Genomic DNA, 26,759 nt, shown 5'->3' on the forward strand with positions numbered 1-26,759 from the left:
GTTGAAAGTGGACATACTTAAAAATGTTTTCAAGTGGCTTCTTTTGACAGTGCTTGCTTGTGTTTTAGTGATTTGTTTCAATGGCTTTCTTTTGCTTGCATTGTGTTTTAAAAGCCTTGTGGTGGTGTTTCACTTTTGAGCTGCCTCGAGTGGGTCTCTGGACATTTTCTAAAATTGTTTAATTAATTTAAAAGAGGGGAAGTGGAATTTGGGGCATGGGAATGGAAACGAGCAGAAATCTGGTCAGTGCTCGGGGAGCAAATCACGGTTGGCCACAGTCAGTGTTTGGATGGGAGACACCCAAGGAAGATTTAATGTCTCGCCACACCAAGACAAAACACACTCGAATTCCATGGGTGTATTTTGTAATTCAAGTGTATTTGAGTGTAATTCGAGTGTAATTCGAATGTATTTTGTCTCGTGCGGTTTGACCCTTAGATTGCTATGCGGAGGCAGGCAGTGGCCAATGACCTCTGCTCCTCCCTTGCCTGGAACAATACGTGGACGGAGTTGCCGTGAGTCTGTTGTGACTCAATGGTGAATTCTTCTCCTTCACAAGTATTAACTCTTCTGCTCCCCAATTTCTGCCAACAGCCCTATGGAGTCTGAGACCTACAGTCCAGTAACTCCACCAATAAATATCTTTTAGCATTTCTCAGCCTAAGTTTTGTGTGCATGTGTGTGCCTCCTCTTCTTTTTCAGGCTCTTCTTCAGAAGGCACTATCCAGTCAACACGGTGATTTTCTGTGCTTTGGATCCACAGGACAGGAAGTAAGCATGATGGATGCTTTTTTCTAATTCAGTGTTTACATTTTGCCCCAAGACTGCCAAAAAACCCACCCCCTAATAAAAAAAATTCTTTTTTCTTTCCTCCCTCAACCTCTCCAAATCTTCCATTGTTTGTTTCTTTTATGCAACCAGGTGGATGAAGGACGGTCCTTCGGCAAAGTAAGTAGATTTTAATTTTTACTGTGTAAGGATCTGTGACTTTGTTTTCTGTTAGTTGTATAATAGCAAAGAGTCCAGTAGCACCTTTAAGACTAAACAACTTTATTGTAGCATAGCTTTCGAGAGCCACAGCTCTCTTAGTCAGATGACAAAGCAGCTGACGATGCATCTGATGAATGCTGATGATGGATCTGACAAAGAGAGCTGTGGTTCTCGAAAACTGACAATGCATCTGATGAAGAGAGCTGTGGTTCTCAAAAGCTGACGGTTCATCTGATGAAGAGAGCTGGGTTCTCGTAAGCTGACGATGCATCTGACGAAGAGAGCTGGGTTCTCAAAAGCTGACGATGCATCTGACGAAGAGAGCTGTGGTTCTCGAAAGCTGACGATGCATCTGATGAAGAGAGCTGTGGTTCTCGAAAGCTTGTGCTACAGTAAAGTTGGCTAGTCTTAAAGGTGCTACTGGACTGTACTATTTTGCAACTACAGACTAACATGGCTAACTCCTCTGGATCTATGACCATGTTAGTTGTATACTCTATCTAATTGTAGCAGGGTAGCTCAGGACAGTGCTTTGCCTCAGGCAATCTCTGAATCTGGCCTGTCAATCCTAAAACCCTTATCAGATTGCCCTCTGGGTCCCAAAGGTGGGTCATGGCAGATCTGTGACCCTGGACACAAACCTGTGAGTAGCCTTTAGGGCCAGGAAACGAAGCAGCTTCAGCCTCTCCCTGTTTGAATTGGTACTGTTGGTGTCAAGGAGTGTGACATCTGCAGATTGACTCGATTTGTAACAAGGAGGAAAAAAATGTAGCACATTTGGGGTAGCTTGCAGCCAAACTTGGATGACAGGGATTTGTTTTTTTCAATCATCTATAACCTGCCTGTTTTAGTGAGACTTAAGACAGATGACATGGCATAAAACAATGTAATCAAATAGCACAAGAGATCTGATCAGCAAGACAATTACAAAAATCAGATTACAAGAATTAGCAACAGTGCAAAAAAGGATCAGACGTGATATGTCCACTGTTTTGGTGGCAAAGTAGAAAGCGGTGTAATAAGAGCAAGATAATTCATGATACAACAAATAGGTAATATATAGAATACATAGTGACACAGACTACAGCTCTGTTCTCTCGATGTTTTGGCCTCTAAGAATTAGGATCTGGGGGCGGGGGGGATATGAGAGGATTTTGTAGGGCAAATATTGTCATGTGAGAAGGGTCTTAGGGAGATGAAATTCATGTGGATAGTGGGGGCAAGTTGGGGTTGGATAGGTATTTTTTAAGAGCTGGTGAGTAATGTTACCGCTCACCCACTCTGAGAAAAACTGGACCCTGGGTATTTGCTGGATGGGGAGATCTGCCCTGCAGACTATTTAAGTCGATTGCCCGTGTTCTAAATAATGTTGGGTGTAATTCAAAATGGAGTTCTGAACCGTTTTAAACACTTTAAGATAGACTGTTGTCCTGCTGTAAGAGCCAGAGGCCCTGGGCCAAATCTGACCCACTGAGGTACCACACCTGGCTTCTCATATAGCAGCCTTCTCATATAGAGACAGAAATGGTGCCGATAAAGTGGTTTCTATGGCCAGTGGACAACTTGAAGATGGTAGGAGTTACTTTCCTTCTTTCCAATATGATTTTCTACAGGAATTGGATTTGAGTCCAGTGGCACTTTAGAGACCCAACAAGATTTTCAGGCTGTAAGAAAGAAGAAAGGGGCCTTGACTCTTGAAAAACTTGTACCCTGAAAATCTTGTGGGTCTCTATGGAGCCACTGCAGACCGACATGGCTGCCTACCTGAAACGATCTAGAGTGATAGTGAGGGCTTGTACGTGAGTGGAATCCCAGTGGTGCAGCTTTGAGAGAGAGAAACTGAGAATTGAAAGATGTATAAAGCTTATAAATAGCTAGCTTTTGAAGGGGCAGACAATATATGAAATGAGGAACTCAAAGGATTTAAAGATGGGTGAGTGATGGTCAAGACATTGTTTACTACCATGTAGGTCCAAAAGTAAAATCCAAAAACCATCTGAGGTTTTTGTATATATATATATGATTTTAATTGCTGAATTTTATTGTAAAATTTGCTATGCAGTTGTATTTTATGACTGTTGTACCCCGTCCTGAGCCTGCTTTTGGGGAGGGTGAGTTAAACACTGAATAAACTTAGAGCGGAACTACAAGTGACGAAAGGCACAGATTGGACACTTGTCAGCTTCCCTCAAGTTTTGATGGGAAATGTAGGCATTCTGGTCTCGCAGCTTGGCCCTCCGACTGCTGTCCAATGGACTTTTCAACTGTCACTTGTCCAACATTCCGCCAAGCTGCCTACATTTCCCATCAGAACTTGAGGGAAGCTGGCAAGTGTCCAACCTGTGCCTTTTGTCACTTGTAGTTCCGCTCTTAAACTAAACTAAAAGCCACACCTTTCTCCCAGTTTCACTGGGTTTTTAAAATCCTACTCAAATAAAAATATCTTTCGCGTAACTTGAACAATGTATCTTTTTAAAAACAACTTATTTACCAAGGCACCGGAGTGCATTGCAGTGCACAGTGTGTGTGTATACTTTCTGGAGCACACTTGGTTCACCAGGATCCACTGGCCAGGCATGGTCTTCTGTGTGGCAGTGCATGAATTAACACTGTGGTCTAGAACCCACAACACTCCCCTTTGTAGGAAAATTGGCAGTGGTAGCCAAGTTGCCTTTCAGGGATCCTGAAGAACCCCTGACAAGCCTGCCAAGAAACCCCATTGTCCCCGAATACCCACAGCAACATGTTTGGCCTCCAAAGGAAATCATGATGGGTTCTCCAGTGTGGCACTTCTCTGTTCTCTAACCCGCTCTTTTCCTCTTGTGCTTTCTGCAGGGTCTTTGGGTTTGTTGCGAGGAAACAAGGCAGTGGCACAGACAACGTGTGCCACCTGTTTGCAGAGCATGATCCGGAGCAACCGGCCAGCGCCATTGTAAACTTTGTGTCGAAGGTCATGATAGGTTCCCAGAAGAAGAACTAAAATGTATTTTATGAGCTCGCAGGAAGGCGGTTGGGGATGAAGCCTGCCTCTGCACCTTGGAGGAGGACGAGAACATTCTGTTGCATAGCAAGACCAGCAGCAGCACCTGTCCTTTGATCTACAGTCAGATCATCTGAAACATTTTGTGGAGATGGGAGCTGGAAACCATCAGGATCCCTGGAGCTATTTTGGAACCAACCCAGAAAGGAAAAAGGCTTCAGAACAAGGGGAGCCGAAATACACTTCCAAGCAGTTTTCTGATTTTTCATCCAGGGAAGGCGTGGGGTGGGAGCATGGGATGAGGCGGTGTCCTCTCATTCAGTGAGGCACATGGCTCTGGTGTGCGAATCTGACTAGAAGAATTTATATGCCAGAGGGCAGAACTACCCATTGTAAAGGAGCTCCTATCTTGCATAGGGTTGTTGGTGGGGGAGAATCAGGAGATGGAGAGCAGAGGCCCAAACCCTTCAGCTGCCCACTCCCCTGAAAATGCCCCCTTCACACTGCATTGAATATTTTTCCCACATAAACCAGAAGTAAGCCCACCTGTAGTTTAAAACATCCTTGGGGTGCATTGGTAGGGGGAAATTAATGGGTACCAGTTTGTGGATGTACTAAGCATCCTTCCCTCCCGTCCGCGGCTTCTCACTTGTAACTGTGCACCTGTGTTTGCGTTTTCTTAGCCAGTGTGAGTTAGGGAGCACACCTTAGCTGGGACAACATGCTTCTGCTGCTAGATACTTGCTGTAGTTCCGTTGACGGTAGCTGTAGTTTTTTGAGGCTCTTCCCTTTGTTTTTATAAGAGCTGTGGAAGTCAAGCTTAAAATGGGATTGAGGTTACGTTTAGAGGAGATCGGTGCAAGTTTGTTTCAGAAGGTGCAGAGAGAGGAGAGAGAGAAAAGGGTCTCTGGAGATTTGCCTAGTGCGTGTAGCATAAGGAAGACTTTGGACTTGTTTGAGGGATAAATAGGAGAGGGGTTGGTTAAAAGGCAAAAAATGTGATATGGGAAACTGTTTGGTGCGTTATTTTTATGTTGCTTTTTTATATGAAGAATTAAACAGGGAAAGCCATGTCATTTTGGTGACTGCAGGATAAAAATGAGGGAAAAGCACATCAGAGATAGGCTCTGTATAGTTTATAATATATATATTATATATATATATAATTTTGATGTTGTTTTTGCTAGATTATTTATAGTGTAACACGGATTTCAGAATGTTGTATAGATGTTCTGATTCCAGGCATATTATTGAGCTTTGCTAATTTAGAACTAAGCTACAAGAGACGAATTACACGAGGAGGAGCACATGAAGGGAATTGCAATGTTAGCCAGGAAGTTGAGTTTTAAAAGAGATCGGACAGCTTTGTCAATCTCCCCTCTCTGCAGAGCCAGGGAGATCCTTGCTCAGGTTTGTTTATTTCCTCTTGGATTCTTAGAAGGGGAGGCGAAACTGATAGAGCCTTCCAGAGGCCAAGAGGAAATTAACAAACCCTCTGAGGAGCATCTCCCTGGCTCTAGAGAGGGGAAATTAACAAAGCCTTCCGATCTCTTTTAAAACTCAGCTTCCTGGCTAACATGGCAACTCCCTTCACGTGCTCCTCCTCGTGCAATTCGTCTCTTGTAGCTTGGCTCTTAGAAAAGGCCTCTTTGTAAGCTCAGCTTTGACGCTCCCTGCTCACTTTACTCAGACTCACGCAGAGGGACCCACACGCTCTTTTCCATCCACACATCACACATCTGGTTTGTGCCTTGCAGTAAAAGTAGGGTTTCATATTCTTGCTTTAAAAAAAAACTCTCTAAAATTTCACTTCCTTTTACAGTAAATGTTTTCGCATCATTTTCTAGTTTCGAAAAAAAGGATAATACTTTATACTTTTATTTTGAAATACAGTTTACATGATGAATGGGTTTTAGGCTGATTTTATTTTTTAAGGAAAAAACCGACAACCTGGAGTAAACTTTTTTTAAAGTCCCAAGGAGGAAAACTGTATTTATAGTACGCCTATTGCATATTTTGAGAATTCTTATGCCCTGACAACCTTGACAAATTTCATGTGATCAAATATTCCAATGCAGAGTATTTTTATAAGCTGATGAAGGCTTTCTGATGTTGTCTTGTGGTTGGTTTTTGGGTTGTTTGGGATCATTCTTCGGGCTTGATGCACAGACATGACAGAATGGGGAACCACTACCCCATGTTATGGTTCTGCACATGTGAGTGGGAAGCCATAGAGGTGGTCCTAATGGGTTGAGTTTTGCCATTTGATCAGCATCCATAGCCACTCTGTCTGTCTGAGCAAAGAAAGAAAGTTTTAGAGTCAAAAGAAGAATAACTAGACCAGCAACATAGCCTTTGGTGTTAAGGAATAGGACTCAAATCCAGAACCAGGGGATAAAAATAAATGCACGTTGATGGTGGTAAGTTCCACATAAGTATATCAAAGCGCCTGATGAGGCTTGTGTGATTTATGTATATGTGGTTGTATCTAACATCGAGCTTGTGTGATACTGGTTTATGTGCACAGAAATGTTGCTTGTCGATCCATTTTAAGACTGGGTGAGGGCGTTGGACTCCTGAGTGCAAATGATTGGCTGCTTCTATTACTTCCCTCTTATTCCTGCATAAAGCCTGCATTTAAAGGATTGTACGTAAACAATGGGTTGGATGCTGTGGATTCACTCCACTAGCCGCCTCACTTTCCTCTGTCCTAAGACGCATCTTGCAGCGGACGAGGGCTGCTTCCGCAAAATCCTTAGTCCAGGGGAGCCAGATCTCATCAGATCTCGGAAGCTAAGCAGGGTCAGCCTTGGTTAGTAATTGGATGGGAGACCTCCAACAAAGACCAGGGTTGCAGAGGCACGCAATGGCAAACCGCTTCTGTTGGTCTCTTGCCAGGAAAACCCCACCAGGGGTCGCCATAGGTCAACAATGGCTTGAGGGCAGGATTTCATTTTTTCCAAGTCCTTGGCAGCAATTCAGTGGAATTAGGGCACATGGCTTTAATAGACATTTTGATAGTTCCTTGGGACTGGTTGAAAGTGGAGGCATATGAATCAAGAGCTCGCTGAATGAATACTGCAGATGCACCCATTCCAGTTCCTTCTTTACCCAGCCGGATGTTCTTCTAGGCTGTTGAGTTCATTAGTGGCTACGAAGAACCTGATTTTGCTGTCTACGTTTCACTTCATCTGCAAGACGGATACTGACTGGGATTGAGTTTGGGGTTGTAGACCGTTATTAAAGGGTACTTCCTATTGCTTGGGAGTAGCTGGTTGCTCTTTGGGCCATCCTTTGCCTTAATGATGGCCAGTTAAATAACTCTTTTGGGGAACACAGTAAAACCAGCCGTGCAGTGGGAGGATGTGAAACAGAAATCACGGTGGTGAATAATGGATGGAAATAGTAACCAGGGGAAGCTCACTAACCTGTGTTGCACCACAGTCTGCATGAAAAGTGCATGAAACAAATTAAGTATGATGCACCAGATACACATTCACGTGGAATTGTGGGGACTGCAGTGATGCGTTGAGCACTTCTTTCTCCCAGGATTTTGATTACTATGTATTGAATCTCACAGGTAATGCCAGCAAGTTGCCACTTGTATTTAGCCAAGCTCCTATTATCTCCTTGTTCAATGTACTACTGTAATCCTACAGTGTTCAAATATATATAAAAAGAGAGAGACTATAAGCCATGGGTGCCTTCTATTGGGCATAGCTGTTGCATGGCTTCCCATTCGCTTCAACGGAGCTGTTTGCAGGCTGTGCCCTCTGGATTGCACCTCATGTTTTTGTAATGAAATGGTTCCATTCAACAGTATCATTTTTTAAAGAACGTTTCTTACCTGCCTTATATATTAGCAATTTTTTTTGCCTTTCTCCAAAACATGTATAAAAAGTATCCAGTATGTAAATGAATGTGCTATAAATTCTATGTATAGTCATTTATCTCTGCTTTTTGAAATATCCTCTCTATTCAGATTCTAATAAAATTATGAATTTTATAAATCTAATTCTACAAACTGGTACTTGTCGTCTGCTTTGAGCTGCCAGAGTTAAATTTAGCCTTAATGGACACAAAAGCACCGAAGCAGGGGGATCAAGGGGAATATGCTCATCTTCGTTGCGGACATTGCAGGGCGTTCACAAACATTTCCATGATGACATCACTAGGGTAACAACTTCTTTAAATATTTGCTCAGTTCTTAAATGTCTGCTAAGTTGCTCCAGTGTAGATGGCTGGTTGCTGTTCATCCATTCCTAGCTATTACTATCAGGTCTCCGCTGTTCCGGCAGTTCCCCAGAGGTCACATGACAGGTGGCCCCGCCCACCAGACTCGGCCATTTGGGGCCCGTTTCGGCTTGGGTTGGGGCCAAAACAGCCGAGATCGGGCCTCTGACAGGTGGTGGCTCAGCAGCGGCCCGATCCTGACCATTTTGGGCCCCTTTTCAGCCATTTTCAGCCCCCTTTTGCCATTTTGGGTCCAATTTCGGTCCTGAATGGCCAGAATTGGGTCCAAAACAGCCAGGATAGGTGATGTCAGGGGGTGTGGCATATGCAAATCAGTTATGCTAATGACAGTGCTGGCAATGAGCGTGGCATATGCTAATAAGTTATACTAATGAGTTCCGCTCTTTTTCTATGAAATGACCCCTGGTTACTATTATGAACGGAAGGTGTTAGATCTCAAAAATGAGTATTGGAGTGCTGAGAAAGGTGGAGAAAAGCGGACTGAAGCCTTTTTGCTTAGAGGAAAGGCCAGACAGTTTTCAGCTTTTTAGTTTAGTGGGGAGAAATGCCTAGCGGTGGAGAAAAACATAGGAAGGTTTATAAAATCACACATGGGGTGGAGAAAGGAGTTACATATATAATTTAAACAAGGGTTACAGAAGGAAAAAGGGAGCGGAAACAAAAGGTTTGAGTTTTCAGGGGGAAAAAACTAGATACACAAAAGAATTATTACAAGGATTATTAAAGAGCAAAAGTGATACAACATTTTTCAGGTATATAGAATATTAAACTATATAATCAAATCAAAATGAAAAAAAATCACCTTTACAAGTTAATTTTTAATTACTAGTTTAGGGGCAACCAATGAAATTGAGCAGTAGATTCAGAATCATTGAATCATAGGGTTGGAAGGGACCGCCAGAGTTATCTAGTCCAATCCCTCGCACAAGGCAGGAAATTCACAACTACCTCCCCCCCCCCCACACACACACACACACGGCTCCATACCCAGAAGATGGCAAAAAACCTCCATGATACCTGGCCAAACTGGCCTGGAGAAAATTGCTTCTTGACCCCAAAGTGGCGATCAGCATTACCCTGGGCATGTAAGAAGGGGCCACAAGAATGAAGCACTGATGTAACCCTTCATGCCCCCCCTCTCATGATTTGCTTACGTTCACAGAATCAGCATTGCTGTCAGAGGGCCATCTAGCCTCTGCTTAAAACCCTCCAAAGAAGGAGAGCCCACCACCTCCCGAGGAAGCCTGATCCACTGAGGGGCCGCTCTAACTGTCAGGAAGTTCTTCCTAATGTTTAGCCCAAAACTCTTGATTTGGTTTCAACACCGTTGGTTCTGGTCTGACCTTCTGGACAGCAGAAAACAACTCTGCGCCATCCTCTATATAACAGCCCTTCAAGTACTTAAAAGATGGTTATCACATCACCTCTCAAGATAGTTATCATATCCCCTTTTTCTATATCAGAAAGTGCCCCTTTACTCAATGAGTAATTAAATTGTGCAACACACTGCACATTAACATACCTTTAAAAAGAGGATTAGACAGGTGAACGGAGAAGTCCATCACACATGAACCAACACGGATGCAGAGGTATCAGTTTTAACTTTGTTATGAAATCTTTTGTAAAGTTTTTCATACTGGCATTTAATAAAATAAGTATTAGGTACAGCATTTCGGTTAAGACTGTCTCCTTCAAAAACAACAATAAATAAATGAAAACATTTAAAAATGTACACATATGAACATGTCTTCTACCAAGTCAGATCAGTGACTTTTCTCTGACAGGCAAGGGATCCCCAGATCTACACTGCTATCTGACCCTTTAATTTGAAGATGCCCCAGACTGAACCCGCACCTTCCACATGCAAAGGAAGTGCCCTTCCACTGGGCCTCTCATCGTTACCAGCTACAAATTACAAATTTGTATAAACAATCAGCTATACGGAAAATGCAGGGATGCCTTACGACTTGATAAAGACCCCAGGTTTAACTGTGTAATGGAACAAGCTGGCATGGCGATTTTTCATCAGGGTTTTCATCAGATGACCAAGGTATACAATCCTATTGCATGGTAAGTTGTTTTTCTGTGCTGGCTGAGTGGCACGTCTTAGTAAATCAGAAACAGAATGGAAGTTGTCCTGCAGAATTCCCCACTGAAAAAAAAAGGCCAGATGTGCTTTTGCTCAAGTACATATGAGGCTATGCCTCAGAGAAACGCGCACAAAGATTTTTCTCTTCAAAACTTGCCGCTGGAGGTACCCCAAATATTTTTTACCTTGTCAGTACATTTTAGTTAAACTTAATTCAAATCATTTTTGATGGTGTTATTGGTTATTACATCATCTTTTCATTTCTCTTATATTCGAGGGGGAAGCATGTTTCTAACTTCCAAACGGAATGAGATTCTCCAGGACTGTTCCCTTCAATAAAGTATCCCCCCTGCCAGGTTGTAGGCCCAAAGGAGAAAGCATCACAGGCCACAAAAATTCTCGGTTGCAAAGCAGGCGCTGTGAAGCGTAGCAACAGGTATTGGAAGCCTGAGTGCAGCTGGAGTGTCTCTGAGCAAAGGAGGGGGATTTGGGTAACGTGGCCTAACGTCCAGGCTGAGCTTCTCTTTCCCTTCTATTGCAAGTGATAAAGCCCGACAAAAAAGTGAGATCTCCATAGTCCAGGTCTGACCATCTCTGCAGTACATAGTAAAGAGTCCAGTAGCACCTTTAAGACTAACCATCTTTATTGTAGCATAAGCTTTTGAGAGCCACAGCTCTCTTCGTCAGATGCATCTGACGAAGAGAGCTGTGGCTCTCGAAAGCTTATGCTACAATAAAATTGGTTAGTCTTAAAGGTGCTACTGGGCTCCTTACTATTTTGCTACTACAGACTAACACAGCTAACTCCTCTGGATCTGCACTACATGGGCTCCCAAATGGCTCTACCTTCCACGAGGTATCTTCAGACTTTATTATGGATCGATCAGAATGTTTATATTCCCTGACAATCCATCACCTGAACATAGCCTTTTAATGGAAGTGAGTCACGTGCTTCCTCACAAGTCACTGAGCATAGAGAGACTGCAATGATCCTCAGTGAAGAAAATAATTTACTCAGGACAGATCAGGATGGGTATCTGTGTTAGACTGTCTGTAGCAGTAGAAAAGAGCAAAAGTCAAGTAGTACCTATAAGACTAACAAAACTTGTGGTAGGGTAGGAGCCTTCATGAGTCACAGCTCACTTCTTCAGATACTTCAGATAATGAAGAAGTGAGCAGTGACTCACGAACGCTCCTACCCTCCCACAGATGCTGTTAGTCTTACTGAAGAAGTGAGCTGTGACTCACAAAAGCTCATACCGTACCTCAAAGTTTGTTAGTCTTATAGGTGCTACTGGACTTTTGCTCTTTTCTACTTAGGACAGTGTTCCTTAAACATGAGTTCATGAAGTTTAAAAGGACCGTTCTTTCTCCACATGTAAGTATCTGAAGCTCACAATTCATACGAGCTAGAACATGTGGCTTTAGAGAGAGGGTTATATATATTTATGTTGATAATGAGGAAAACTATGATTTTGCATTGAATTCTTTGAGCCTCACTGGGGTATTTGGTGGCCCCGCCTAGAGCGGAAGGCTGGCTGCAGACCTGAACTTAACAGAAGTTAATAATCTATTGAAATTTAACTGTAGACCTTGGTGTGAGTGGGCTAATTGACCTTTGCAGTCTGGACTCTGCCATGTGTCCCCTGACTGAGGTCTTCTTCACTCTTCAGCTCCTCCTTGCCTGCATTCCAGTCTGACAGATGGAGTTAACTCTGCAAAACACGGTTATTATGTCTCTGTTGTTGTTTGCGTTGCTCTCTCCAGCTGACTTCTACTTTGACCTTTTTTTACTACCTGCCTGTGGTTGGTAGTAAAAATGTGGAGCAGGGAAAACCTGTACTCTAGGTAACTAAAGACAACAGTTTCATGGAGTGCTCTCTTGATTTGGTTGTCAGCAGGGCTTTTTTTCTGGGAAAAGAGGTGGTGGAACTCAGTGGTGGAACTCAGGACCGCACAATGACGTCACTTTGGGTCAGCTGGAACAAGCGGGGGGGGGAGTTTTTTAAAGTTTAAATCACCCTTGGCAAAAAACAGTCACATGGCCGGTGGCCCCGCCCCCTGATCTCCAGACAGAGGGGAGTTGAGATTGCCCTCCATGCCACGGCGCAGAGGGCAATCTCAACTCCCCTCTGTCTGGAAATGAGGGGGCGGGGCCACCGGCCATGTGACCATTTACAGGAGGTGCCGGAACTCCGTTCCACCGCGTTCCAGCTGGAAAAAAGCCCTGGTTGTCAGCATCTTCTTGTGGGCATTGAGGTGCAATGTAGGAACCCCCAAGTCAAATAAATCATCTTTGGAGAAGGCAAGACCAAAATTCCACATAAAAAACTGCCGAAGCTCCCCACCCCATGTTCACGGTTTCAATAAGAGTACTCATGCAGCAGCAGACCAAAGGCCTCTCTAGTTAGGGTTGCCAACTTCGGCTTGGGAAACTCCTGGAGATTGGGGGTGATGGGTGCATCTGTAACTTACTGAGGATGTGATGCTATAGAAACTATCTTCCAAAGCGGCCACTCTCTCCAGGGGAACTGACCTCTGTAGTCTGGGGGAAATCAGATGCAATTCTGGGAGAACACCGAGCCCTGCCTGGAAATTGGCAAACCTACAGCTTCCTGTTTCACAAAGTGGCCAACCAGATGCCCCTGGCTGGCCTCCAAGCAGCGTGTGGAGGTCAACCCTCCCTAGCACTGCCCTCCAAACCCAGGTTCTCAGAGGGTTTCTGTCTCTGAAAATGGAGGTCTCCTTCAGTTGTCGTATCTAATAACTATGGATGCCCCTCTCCCTGAATTAGCTAACCCCTCTGTGGCCTTCACTATATCCTGGGGCAGACTTACTTATTTGGACAGTGCCTTTGGCCTGCTGCCCTGGAGGACCACTGACTGCCAGGAGCAACTCAAACCCACTTACTGCTCAGCAGGCTTTCTTCCTGGGTGATCTTAACTTCCCAGTCAGCTCCAGGTGTCAGTGAGTTCCACAAGAGTCAATGCGGTGTAGTAGTTAGACTGCCAGAATAGGATCCGAGAGGCCCAGGTTTGAATCCCCAATCTGCCATGGAAGCTGGCTGGATGACCTTGGGCCAACCACTCACTCTAAGCCTCAGCTAAGTCACATGGTTTCTATGAGGATACATGAAAGGAGAGGAGAAGGGTGTAGGCCACTTTGAGTCTTCATTGGGGCTGAAGGAAGCGGATAAAAAGTTAATTTCTGTTTGAGCCAAGGACTTCCTTTTGCCTTTGCTGAATCAAGCGCCCATAAACTTTATGGGGTGCTGAAGTGTTCTAGTACTATGGGCACTAGCGATTCTCCACCTACCATATATGTATAATCTTATAAATATCTTTCATGACCTTCATGACAGTCCCCTCTGGTGAAATACTTGATGCATGGCAAAATAATGGTTAGAGCAGATAAGAAGAATGGAAGAGATTGGGGGAATGAGGCCCTAACTGGTTAGAAAAATCAACAGCCTTTGTGTAAGCAACACTCTGTGCTTCATTTACGCAACTATGTTTAATCTTTGTAGTTTTTTTTTTAAAAAATCATGCTGCTTTCAATGGAAGATAGGCTTCAATTTGCCCATTGACACCAGCCATGCTTTAAAATTACTCATGGGTGCAGGATACTTAAATCAGTTTTGCTTCCTGATGCCCACGTGAGTCTTGGTGCTAAAAGGTTCTCGAATGGAATAGGCAGGGCTTTTTTTCAGTGGGACAGCGGTGGAACGGAGTTCTGGCGTCTCTTGAAAATGGTCACATCGCTGGTGGTCCTGCCCCCTAATCTCCAGACAGAGGGGGAGATAAGATTGCCCTCTGCACCCCTGAGCGGCACGGAAGGCAATCTCAACTCCCCTCGGTCTGGAGATCAGGGGGTGAGGCCACCAGCCGTGTGACCATTTTCGCCAAGGATGATTTAAACTTTTAAAAACTCCCCCCCCCCTGTTCCAACTGACCCAAAGTGACGTCATTGTGCGGTCCTGAGTTCCACCACTGAGGGCCAAGCTACAAGTGACGAATGACACTTGAACAGCAAGTGTATTTCTCCCTGTTCACTTGCCCTCCACTCAATGCACTTGCCGTTCAAGTGTCATTCGTCACTTGTAGCTTGGCCCTGAGTTCCACCACCTCTTTCCCCCCCAAAAAAGCCCTGGGAACAGGGAATTTTGGGTCATTCCCCATGAGCTCATTTTCAGTCCTCTTGTGACAAACCCCACTTCTGAGCTACAAGTGAGGCAAAGCACTGGGATTGCATCTCTAGGAACTGAAGATTTCTCGCACAATTGTTAGGAATGTTCTTTGCTGGTGGTTGCAACTTTAACACTGTCTCCGCTGCTGCCTCCTGTCTCCTCTGCTCCTCTTCCAACTTGCTGTAAACTCTGATCCTCTGTCTTCATCTTCAACTTTCCTTCCTCCTTATTCTGCTATGTGGCAGTTTCACAAAAATCTCACGTCTCTCAGGCCCTAGATTGCTGGATCATGCTAGACCTCTGGCTCTTTTTCAGACCTTTCCCATCTAGGCCATTATACAAGAGTCCGAAGTCTTGACGTTGTTACACGCAAACAAGTGTCCTGAACTGCTTCTAGGCCAGACTCAGAAAAGAAGCAGACGGCAGAGTCCAGTGACAAGGGTAAAACTTACTGGTTTATTCGAATAGACGGAAGAGAGTGGGTAGAGAGTGTAAGGCCCCTCAGAACCCAAGCACTCTTCCGGGGTTTCAAAGCCGTTACACAAACTTTTATCACCTTTTGTTCATTAGCAGAAAATATGCATTCAATAAGTTACTGGTCAAGTTAGTTACTTGTACACAGGGCTTTTTTTCAGCAGGAACGCGGTGGAATGGAGTTCCGGCACCTCTTGAAAATGGTCACATGGCTGGTGGCCCCGCCCCCTGATCTCCAGACAGAGGGGCGTTTAGATTGCCCTCCATGCAGTGGTGCAGAGGGCAATCTCAACTCTCCTCTGTCTGGAGATCAGGGAGCGGGACCACCAGCCATGTGACCATTTTTGCCGCGGGCAATTTAAACTTTAAAAGACTCCCCCCTTGTTCCAGCTGACCCAAAGTGACATCAGTGTGCGGTCCTGAGTTCCATCACTGAGTTCCACCACCTCTTTTCCCAAAAAAAAAGCCCTGCATGTACATATGCCCTAACCTCATTCCATTGGTTTGGCATAATTAGGGGTTGTCCCCTTACTCAATTAACACTTGCAAAAGTTGTTTATCACTTCAAAGAACAAACAGTCCTTTTCTGGCACCTGTAGTGCCAATAAAGTAACTATCCGATAGCTGTGTGGCATCCCCAAGGCCTTCAGTTTGCCTGTCCCCATCCCTTAACACTACTAGAAACCATTGTTAGTCTTCGATCTGTTACCATCAGCACAAACAAGTACCCCAATATGTAGCATATGCTTGGCTATTCATCTTTCCCAAGAAGACAATGAAGACAGTTTAGCTGGAGCGAGTCCTCTGTTATCAAGGTTTGAACGTATCTCTTGTGACTTGGCAGAGACCAGGCAGGATGGGCAAGTTGATTTGTATCTCTAGAATGCGCTTTCGGCTTTACAGCCAACCCAGGCCAAAATGCAAGGCTAGAGAGATGAAGATAAAGGGCCTATTTCTTGTGTCTGTTACAGAGAGTTAGGCCAATACACAGGTATATTAAAGCTAAATTCTCCTAGAGTTATGGTCCTTCTATTCTATGGCTATGCTATATCTGGTGTTTCATATATGTCACTCAGGTGTTCTGAGAGCTTCTGCTTACTCCTCTTTGGGGCAGATTTGAGTGCATCCTACAACATTGTGTAATGTCAGCTGCTTCATGTCCCCTTTGGGCAGAAAGGCACGATATAAATGAAGTAAGTTCTGCATAGTTAATCTGGGCACTTTTTTCAGCCATTTCTCTCTTATCTTTTCTCTCCACCAGACATCTGGAAACAAAAGTATAAGCTCCTATAAACTTAGGGATAAATTTTCAGAATTCTTTGACACATGTTAATCCAGTTTAGGCCCTATCAATCAAATGGTAAATCCCACCTCTGCCGTCACATGTAAGGCTCGAGGCATCCGGTAAAGTTTCTTGTGGCTGGCTGTTGGCATTCAAGGGGCTGGATTACCTTCCATGCCTTCCAGCACAGGTGGGTAAGTCAGTTAGATACAACACCCAGCTCTAAATTCTTAGGCCTTCCATCTGTGTCAGACTTGAGACTCAACAATCTAGCTGGGGCAGAGACTGTGCAATTGAACAATCCTCGGAGAATTGGAAGAAAATATGGTCGTCTAGAATATTTACCTCAAAAATCATAGTAACTAAACTACAAACATTTAAAGTGATTCACAGATGGTACCTGACACCCAAAAAGCTAGCACAAATATCAGCTAGATCATCCCCAAAATGCTGGAAAAACTGTGGAGAAGAGGGAACCTTTGCTCATTGTTGGTGGGAATGCAATGGAATTAGACAATTTTGGGAGGAGATACTAATGAAAATTAAAGACATCACTAATTATAAAATCCCCTTTGACCCGAAAATGATCTTTTTAGACCTGTGGGAAAATGTACACATCCCTAAAATCAGAAAGGAACTTGTTGCCTCATTCTTTATAGCAGCTAAGAGTGCTATAGCGACAGTATGGAAATCAAAAAGACTACCAACTATTGAGTCCTGGTTCTCTAAAGTTTGGAACCATTTCATATTAGAAAAAATAAGCAATGACATACAAAATGCAGAACACTTCATAGAAAATACTGGTTTTATTGAAAAATGGCTCCCATTTCTGGAATACATAGAAGAGAATAATCTGCAACCTAAATCAAAAATTTTACAAGTTATGACAAACAATGGATATCTCTCTTTCTACTAAATTAATAGTATAATAATGTAAACACATGGTTATATTTATGACAACTAATAAGAATACAAGAATATCTCTGTAATGTATACTGATCTTATAATCAGTTTTGTAATGATGTTTACTGTTTGTAAGCTATTAGTTGCAACAAATGTTTCAATAAAATTTATTATATTTCAAAAAAAAAAAAAAAGACTTGAGACTCAACAGCGTGGAGAACTCCTATAAACATAAGGGCTGTATCCTGTGTAACTTTTGAATTACAACGATTTGCAAAGGGCTTAAAGCATTGCAAAGTAATGTCAAATACTGCAGTCTCTTAATCTTTATGCTTGAGTTTATTGTACTTGTAGTGTCTATACCCAGACATCCTTTGGGCTGCAAGCCTCCTCCACGCTTACAAATATCTTCTCTCCCTTCCTTTTATTTTTCCCCTTTCTTTTTTCCAACAGTCATTAACGGTCTCACTGGCTATAGAACTTAACCTTCCAATCAGGTTTTTAGCTGACAGTGACAACCAATCCCCAGAAAGGACAAGGAATCAGCCAATCTCATCAAAGACCTGCCTTTCTCTCAGCCAATCGGAATGGCATGTTTTGAAACCCTTCTTTTCTCTCCAAATTCAATTGATCAAGCGGTGTGCTTTTTATTTTTATCATCTCACCTGCATGGGATACATTTGCTTTTAGAGAATTTACTTCCTTATATTCCTGTTTTTCTGTAGCTTGCCTTTCCCTAAACTAGTCATCTACTCAAAGTCTGTAGTAAATCGGAATCTTATTACTTTAATGAAGTAAATGTTACATTAGGAGCCAGACCAAAAAAAGGAGCAACACTGCCCTCTAATGGCAATATCTTAGTTCTACATGTAAATGGCTACTAAGGCTGCACAGAATTAGCCAAAACTTGGAGCTTAGCCTGTATGCTTGTCAGTGGAATAATAGTTCGTTGTTGTGCCCATTTGACTGCCATAATCCTGACACAAGTTTTGGAGCATCTCTACTTACCAGTGAAGCTTTGGTTGGCAGAAGAAGGGCATGGAATGGCACTTGTAGTAGTTGTGGAGGTGTGAAGGGAGATGAGTGAATACTCCTATTGTAACTGTAGACCTTCCCAGCACTCGTTATCTGGATTTCCATATTGTAAAACGTGGGTTTGAAAGGACTCTTTCAAGTCACTGAGGGTCCACTTCGTGACCATTAATTTGACTGCTTTACAAACAGAAGAGGCACCTGGTGTTCTGAACATTTGTAGAGTCACTCTTGTCTCACAAGATGGCTGGGTTAGAGCTGTGCGAGCCCATCGAACTGTATAACGTTTTGAACCAGGCCACGAAGTTCTCCAGACTGACAGATAGAAATTACTTATGTTTGATCGATGCGCGAACAAAGCGGGAGTACGACGAAAGCCACCTGATCACCGCAATAAGAATGAAACAGAATGCTTTGGGATTATACGTCGTTCCTCCGTCTATTGACTTCACATACATCAAACACTGTGTGGTGTACGATGGCAGAACCGACATCTTGGACTTTGCCAGTGAGATGGGTGATACTGCATTTGGAGTGGATGAAGAAAAAAATGCCCCATCTGGATCGGCAGCACGCTGCGGCAGAGTCCTGCAGCAGTTCACTCGCTTTCCTGTCCAGGTCCTAAGAGGGGGATATGAGCGGTTCACTGCCTCTTATCATTTCCTCCAGACCCAGAAGATTTTCTGGATGCCTCGAGAACTGGAGGACTTTCTACCCTACCCAGTGGAGATTGTGCCACGTAAGCTGTATATGGGGAATTACAGACAAGCCTGTGATCAACAGATACAGAAGGATCTGAAAATTAAAGCCCACGTAAATGTCTCCGAGGAGGTAGACATGTTCTTCCCCAATGATAGTGACAACATCCTTCATATTCCAGTTCCAGATTCTCCAGAAGCAGACATGTTATCCTTTTTTAGCGACCTCTGCCATTTCATTGATAGCCGTATGAATCACGATGCAGTCTTGGTTTTCTCTACCTTGGGCATAAGCAGGTGCAGTACGGCCATCATGGCCTATCTGATACATTCGTGTGGGCTTTACTTAAAGAATGCTTGGAGTTATGTCCAGAAGTGCAAACGCAACATCCGGCCAAACCGAGGGTTTGTGCAACAGCTATCGGAATGGGAGGCCAGGGTCTACATGTCAACCGTCACTGATATCTCTGAACCAAATTACTGACCAAAGGCATCCGACAACACAGTTTGTCTGTTCTCTTGGTTGCTGATCATCCAGAAAGTTGTTTTAACACATCCTCTGCTATTCCAGAATTTTTTTTTTTAGAAACCTGAAATAATTTTGATGGGGTTGGGATTTGTATCATTTTGGATGGTTTTGGTTTTTAATGTTCTACTGGCTGCTTATTACTTTATCTGCCATGTTTAGTACTTTAGATATTTATGGGTATGGTTTTTTTCCTGCTGATTTTACTATTGGTGTTTTTAATCTGTTAAATTGTTTACATTTGTATACTGCCACTGTTACAGAAGAGTGAGACAAAAATTTCTTAAACATTTGTGGTGTGCAGGACTTTCTTTATAGCTTTCTCTGCTATATTACATTGTGTTGAGTAGTATTTTCTCCCTGGGAATAATTTGAACCAGGTATTTATAGCTCCAGTGGGAACAGCACAGACAGCCTGAAACACTACCCAGAAACGATTTCCCCGAATAATCTGGAAGAACCAAGGCAAAACTTAGCAACAAGACGCTGGCTTGAATCCTATTAGTTTTTTCACTTAATCTCATCCAATTTCCCTCTTCACTAAACCCCTATCCCTTTTGACTTTGGTCCGCACATGGAACACACATTCTGTGGCCTTTTCAGTGGCCAAAAAGGGGCCCCTCCTCCCCTTTTCACTGGCAGAAAAGTTAGTCTAATCCAGTCTACAGACTTCCTTCCTCCTCGACTTTGGGACCTAGCTTCTCCTGCATTCCTTTTGCAAGAAGCATTTAGCTGCTTCTGAGAGCAACGTGCATCTTGCCAGCTTACAGAGCTGCAGACCTGCTGAAAAGCTGCCATCTTACTGCACACAGTGAGATTTGACAAGAGCAAGAGCAGAAGCCAAAATGGTGGGAGTCGTTTGTTTTGGATCCATTTCCTTAAAATTCCTAGGGGGGAATCCATTGTCCAGGTGCATACTCCATTCTTTATGAGCTAGGATCTCACTGGATTTTAATCATGTTCTTTAATTGAATGTGTGTACAAGTGAGGATTAAACATTACTCAGTGCCTTGGAAGGACGGATTCTTACCTAGATGTCGAGAATGGGGTTGGCAGGTCCCCTCACCCTCCAGGCGGAAGACGGGAGACCTGGCGCTCACCTTTGCAGATGTCGGGTGCGCACTTCCAGGCCACACAATGATGTCACTTCCAGGAAATGACATCATTGCACAGGGCCTCGTGGGAGGACTGCCGGGAGGGCCCTGGAGTCCTCCTGCATTTCACAGCAGGCCAATTTAGGCCACAAACAGGACTGATTTAACCCATTTGGAGCCCAAACTGGTCTAATGAAGTACGTGCTGTGCAGCGCCACCCGGAAGCATGCCTAGGGAGGCGCGTTCCCCCATGTTTTCCTTCGCTGGCCAGGTAAGTGGGGGTAGGGGATAGAAGGTGGGAGTGGGGAATCCCCCACCTCCAATGGAGGACTGGCAACCCTAGTTGAGAGTGATAATCTCTCTCTCTCATACATATCCCATTTCTACTCCTGCTACATCCTTGATTTAGATTGGGTCTTGTTCATCCAGCTAGTGTTGCACCTCCGCTGCTGCTTGAAATGGTGGTGGGAGAAAAATAAAATTGAAAAAAGGTCACTGGGCCTATGGCATTACATCACTTCTGGGGAGAACCCGGAAGTGGCATCATGCCTCTCTATGAATCGCCAGAAACTCTATGGTAAAAACCATAGACTTTCCATTGATTCCTAGAAAGGCATGACATCACTTCTGGGAAACATGCCATTGCTGATGGCTACCCTCCATGTCCCTGTCCCCCCGTCTCCCACTGGTTACTAGGCCTGGCCTAGCAACTTTACTTCCAGTGGACATGGGAACGAGACTCAGCAAGCTCTTGAAAGAGAGTTGTTGAAGAATGAATCTTAGGGCACGAGGTGTTGCTATGGCTGCAAGAATGTTTGTATTTTCCTGTTCAGGTCCTTGGCTGGAGAAATATCAATCTATAAATAGAGATTCAAAAAGATAAAGGGAATCTTTGCCCTGTCTGGCAGAGATAATAAGGTAATAACACACTTGCCAGGTTCCACGTAGTATAGATCTGTAAACATTGCTCTAACGGAACTCCGTACAAGGCTCTTGCCTTGCCACTGGATTAGCCTCTGTAGGGCTGTGTGTGAAGGCTGCAAAGTTGTAACAGGTGGCTCTGCAGGTGAGACAGGCAGTCCATGAAATGAAGTGTCCTGGCAGCCATGTTGCCATCGGGCAAGAGCCCTGCTGAAACAACATGAAAGGCTCCGTTCCGCGTTAATTTTATTTTGCATGTTGTGACCACAGTTGGAATGAAATTTATCGAGAGATTCCATTATGAGCTCGTTAGATCCCTGGCCTTAGGATTAGATCTCTTTCCCCTTCTGGCAGATCTCCCTCCTCTACATAGGAACAGAAATCCCAGCATTAGGCAAAGAACCTCCTAGGCGCTGAACCTCCCACTACAGCTTGTGAACCATCTCTTGTTCATGAGAAGTGTGTGTTTGTAGGGAACACCCTGAGGGGAGGGGAGGATTTTAAAATAACCTTTTCAAGATTATGACTAGACATTTATAAAATAAAAAAAATATTAAGAGAGATTGCTGGCTTTGTGCTAAAGCAAGTACATTATTATGCCTGAACCAGTATAAGGCAAGCTCAGAAATTTGGGGGGAGGTGTCCTTTTTGTGTGTGCTTTTTTGTTTTGTTTTGCATACTCTCTCTAGATGATCCCCTTACAGTGGCAAAGCTTGTTATACATTCACTCACACAACAGCCTTCTTAATAACATTCTTCAAGCCCCACCAAGAGGATGTTTTATGCATTATATGCTTTTAAGGTGCTTTACTCAAACACCCCAAAACACAAAGCCTTAGGAAGCATCAAAAGTGCTCTTGTTTCCTATTTGTTTGAGTCATAGGTATCATACCTGTGCATGAGGCAGGGAAGCCAGTAGTGCATATAACTTCCTGCCACATCTGACCCTGTTGTAACGAGGCACACGGAAGTCCCATAATTCTCAGCATAGTTTTTTGGGGTGGGTGGGTGGTCAAAGAGGACCTCCCTTTTCCCCCACCAACAAATCTGGTTTGATCTAACCTATTGCTTTTGTGGAACCAAAAGGCCAAAGAGAAGATGCAGAAGGTTGAGTTAATGTGGTCCTTCTATTGAACACATGAAACTGCTTTATACTGAATCAGGTCGTTGGTTCATTAAGGTCAGTGTTGTCTACTCAGACTGACAGTGGCTCTCCAGGTAAAATATATCTCTCATACCACCTCCTTAGGTAGGTAAGGTAAAGGCAAGCACCTTTACCCTGTGCAAGCACCGAGTCATTATTGACCCATAGGGGGATGTCACACAGAGTGGTAAGCTGCAGTACTGCAACCCAAGCTCTGCTCATGACCTGAGTTCGATCCTGCCGGAAGTCGGGTTCAGGTAGCCGGCTCAAGGTTGACTCAGCCTTCCATCCTTCTGAGGTCGGTAAAATGAGCACCCAGTTTCCTGGGGGTAAAGTGTAGATGACTGGGGAAGGCAATGGCAAACCACCCCGTAACAAAAGTCTGTCAAGAAAACATCATGATGCGACGTCCCCCGTGGGTCAGTAATGACTTGGTGCTTGCACAGGGGACTATCTTTACCTTTACCACCTGCTTACCTGGTCCTTTACAATTGGAGCTGCCAGAAACTGAACCTGGAACCTTCTTCAAGCAAAGCAGAGGTTCAGCCATAGCCCCTTATTGTCTAGATTAGCCAACAGTGTTTTTGTAGCCAGCGCTGTTTTCTTTTTCTTTTTTCCTGTTTGCTTTTTTATGTTTTTGCACTAAATAATTTTTTAAAAAACAAAAAACACTTTTGCTGGCGTTGCAAAAGCTCAATAGCAGTTGGTGGCAGTTTTTTTGAAAAAATTCAAAAGTGCTTTGAAAATTAATTTTGAGCCGTTTCTAATACTCACAGTTGTCCAGCAGATGGCAGACCTACACCAGGCTAGTTCAAAAGTGCTAAGTAACCGCACAGTTCAATTCTTCATCAATGAGTCTCTCCACACAAGACATCCCACTCAAGCGACACTTGTTCTCCCATTGTGGATACAAGTGCACCACTAGGGAGACAGAGTACACTTGAATAGAAGACCACACAGAAAGTAAGTCACTTGAGCAATCCTGTGTAAGATGTCTTGTGAAGAGAGATTCTAAGAGCCAAGCTACAAGAGATGAATTGCATGAAGAGGAGCACGTGAAGGGAGTTGCAATGTTAGCCGGGAACCTGAGTTTTAAAAAGAGATCGGGAGGCTTTGTCAATTTCCCCTCTCTACAGAGCCACAGAGATCCCTGCTCAGAGGGTTGGGTAATTTCCTCTTTGCCTCTGGAAGGCTCAGTCAGTTTTGCCTCCCCTTCTAAGAGTCCAAGAGGAAATAAACCTGAGCAAGGATCTCCCTGGCTCTGCAGAGAGGGGAGATTGACAAAGCCTTCCGATCTCTTTTAAAACTCAGCTTCCTGGCTAACATTGTGACTCCCTTCACGTCCTCCTCCTCGTGTAATCCGTCTCTTGTAGCTTAGCTCTAAGTCTCTTGACTACCATCATTATAAGCAAAGGAGCACTTACGTGACTACCTCCCCATAGACACCCTCAAGTATTGACGCACATTCTCCTTTGTATAAGAAACCTTTCATTGTCATTGCTGTAAACCATTTTTTGAAAACAAACATTTAAAGATATGACGTATATCAGGCTATGTTTTGGTAATGCAACCCTTTACCAATCATTCAGAATGTTTACGTTTTTTTAACTACTTAACCAGGCTCCAGGGTTGGTCGTTTACCCTCTCCATCTATCTCAGTAATCTGAATGCACAGTGGAAAGATAGATACTGGCTTGGATGCTATGGATGAGTACTGTGCATGCTAGAGAGTCTCTGTGGTTCCTCTTGTGCCAGCACTTTTGTCTGCACAAGGGCCCATTGGAAACCATTGATGCTGTGCAACTGGAAGGTGTAGCAGAACAGGAGGTGTGCCTAGAACTCATTCATAGGATCCAAACCACTATTTTTGAGGCAAACTATGTATGTATTTATTTACTTACTTAATTTACACTCTGCCTTTCTCAGAGCAATACAAAAATTATTATTAACAACAACAACAACAACTGTGCTTATATACCACTCTTCTAGACAGATTAGTGCCCCACCGTGAATGCTGAACAAGTTAGTGTTATTATTATCCCACAATCCAGCTGAGGAGCTGGGCTGAGAGGACTGGCTTACCCAAGGCCACCTACTGAACTCATGGCAGTAGTGGGATTCAAACAAATACAATGTTGATTTGTAGCCCAACCACTTAACCACTATGCTATAGCAGCTCTCATAGCGTCTTATTATCCCACAATCCAGCTGAGGAGCTGGGGCTGAGAGGGGAGGCTTACCCAAGGCCACCTGCTGAGCTCATGGCAGTAATGGGATTCGAACCAGCAGAGTGCTGATCTGCAGCCGAACTACTTAACCGCTGTGCTACAGCAGCTCAGTATAATTAATATGGTAAAGTTAAACATGGAAGCAATAAAAATACCTCATGAGAGATCTCTGTGACACTGGGAGATCTCTGTCTTTTGGTGCTACACCTCTGAAGATGCCAGCCACAGCTGCTGGTGAAACATCAGGAACTACAATGCCAAGACCACGGCAATACAGCCTGGAAAACCCACAACAACCATACCTCCAAACCCTTAGGAATTTCTCAATCTACAGTTGGCAATCCAACCTCTCTGCTCTAAAAGCAGCAATCCCTAGCATCACCACCCAACCCCAGGAGAGAAGGAAACCCCAGGGAGGACTCCTAATTAGAGGAAATTAGAACCGAAATATGAACCAAAGTTTGCCATGAATCAGGCTCTTTTTGGGTTCACGAACCAGTGCTTTGTCGGAGGGCATTTCTGATGAACCACGTTGAACCGCAATGATTTTTAGGCCGGTTTGTTTGGTTTGTTTTTCGGTTCGTCACTGCAGACAGCCTGGTGCCAATCAATCAGTTTCCTAGGCAACAGGGGGATGGGCTTTCTGCAGACCTTCTGCTACCCCGGAAGTGCCGTATTCACGAACCAAACAAACTGGTTCGTAAACCGGGCAATTTCATGCTGGTTCGTAGTTCGTAAAACGCAACAAACCGCAAACTGCAATGAACCACCATTTTCCCAGTTCGTGCCCATCTCTACTCCTCGTTCATGGATTTGCTTCGTTGCTGGAAGAAGTTGCTCAGTTATTTATTATTTGTTTATTTGATTTGCTATATTTTTGTCCCACTTTTCCCCAAAAGGACTTAGGTGGGCATGTATCAGTCCCCCCCCCTCCATATATCAACCCCGTGAGGTAGGTTATGCTGAAAGAGATTTGAACCTGGGCCTCCAAGATCCTAGTTCAACACTTTTTTTTTTTAAAGAAACATTTTATTGGATAGGTTGAGGACAAACATCAAAGAAAAAAATATACATTTCACTATTTCTTTCTCCTACTGAATACAGATTTATCCCCAACCCACCCTTTCCCTACCCGCCCCCGTCAGACCTTCAACAGCACTTATACTCTATAATTCATATATTGTTCCCTCTAATTCTATTATTTTCCATAATCTTCAAAGGTAAAGTTACAATCAATACTAAATTCAACAAATTACATAATACTACTCATCAAAAATTATCCATAGACCACAATTGGTCTTTTATATCCCAATTCTTTTCCAGATAGTCTTTGAGTTTTCTCCAGTCCGTCAGAAAATCATTTGAACTTTGTTCTTTTAGCTTTCTAGTTAATTTGTCCATTTCCACCATATACAAAAGTTTTTGTATCCACTCATCAACTTCTGGTATCTTATCTTGCTTCCAATATTGTGCGTACAACAATCTTGCCGCTATAGTCATATACCATAATAATGTTCTATCCCTTACATTTATAGATCCTAGTTCAACACTTGAACCGCTACACAAGCCAGCTCTACCACTTGCATCTGCGACTTGAGGGATGCACGACGCACCAGCACCTGTGGGCATTTGGAATACTTGCACATCAAGGCAGGCATCCTAACATTCAGTGCTAGTTTCTGTGGGCAGGATGAAAATGTGCGAGTTAGACAGAATGCTGGACTGACTAGGCCTTTGGTCTGATCTTTACGGATTTCTGTCATGTCTTGCCATGTGGGCCTTCAAAAATACAGCACAGATCTCCGTTGACCCTGGAGAGTGGTGCCACATTTGCCGCAGTCTTTGCGTCATAGTTGCTTTGAAGTTCCGGAGGACCATTCCCTTACAGTCTTTCTGCGAGCAGCTCTCGATACCTGATGTTGTTCTCTGATGACATGGAATTTGGTCAGATTCTTCTC

At 43.8% G+C, this 26,759-nt stretch overlaps 2 protein-coding genes across 3 annotated transcripts in view; both read left to right on the forward strand.

The window, feature by feature from the left end:
* TNS3 (tensin 3) overlaps positions 1 to 5,279 on the forward strand; it is a 361,185-nt gene extending 355,906 nt beyond the window's left edge. The window contains exons 31-33 of the mRNA XM_054991056.1: positions 703 to 771; positions 922 to 948; positions 3,826 to 5,279. Of these exons, the coding sequence (XP_054847031.1) occupies positions 703 to 771; positions 922 to 948; positions 3,826 to 3,970 (241 nt within the window). The 3' untranslated portion in view covers positions 3,971 to 5,279. The remainder of the gene's footprint in view (positions 1 to 702; positions 772 to 921; positions 949 to 3,825) is intronic.
* A 13,154-nt stretch (positions 5,280 to 18,433) lies between these two features.
* Positions 18,434 to 19,372, forward strand: LOC129338005 (serine/threonine/tyrosine-interacting-like protein 1). Of its 2 annotated transcripts, XM_054992053.1 has the most exons (2): positions 18,434 to 18,595; positions 18,884 to 19,372. In XM_054992053.1, exons 1-2 carry the CDS (start codon positions 18,434 to 18,436, stop codon positions 19,370 to 19,372), a joined length of 651 nt encoding a protein of 216 aa, XP_054848028.1. The 2 variants fall into 2 exon arrangements, with proteins under 2 accessions (XP_054848028.1, XP_054848027.1); XM_054992052.1 differs by having other exon boundaries at positions 18,434 to 19,372.
* Positions 19,373 to 26,759: the final 7,387 nt, after the last annotated feature.

The sequence above is a fragment of the Eublepharis macularius genome, chromosome 11 (assembly GCF_028583425.1).
Source record: "Eublepharis macularius isolate TG4126 chromosome 11, MPM_Emac_v1.0, whole genome shotgun sequence".
Lineage (NCBI taxonomy): Eukaryota > Metazoa > Chordata > Lepidosauria > Squamata > Eublepharidae > Eublepharis > Eublepharis macularius.

Coding starts and splice junctions, on each gene's coding strand:
- LOC129338005 (XM_054992052.1), top strand. CDS start 18,434: ATGGCTGGGTTAGAGCTGTGCGAGCCCATCGAACTGTATAACGTTTTG.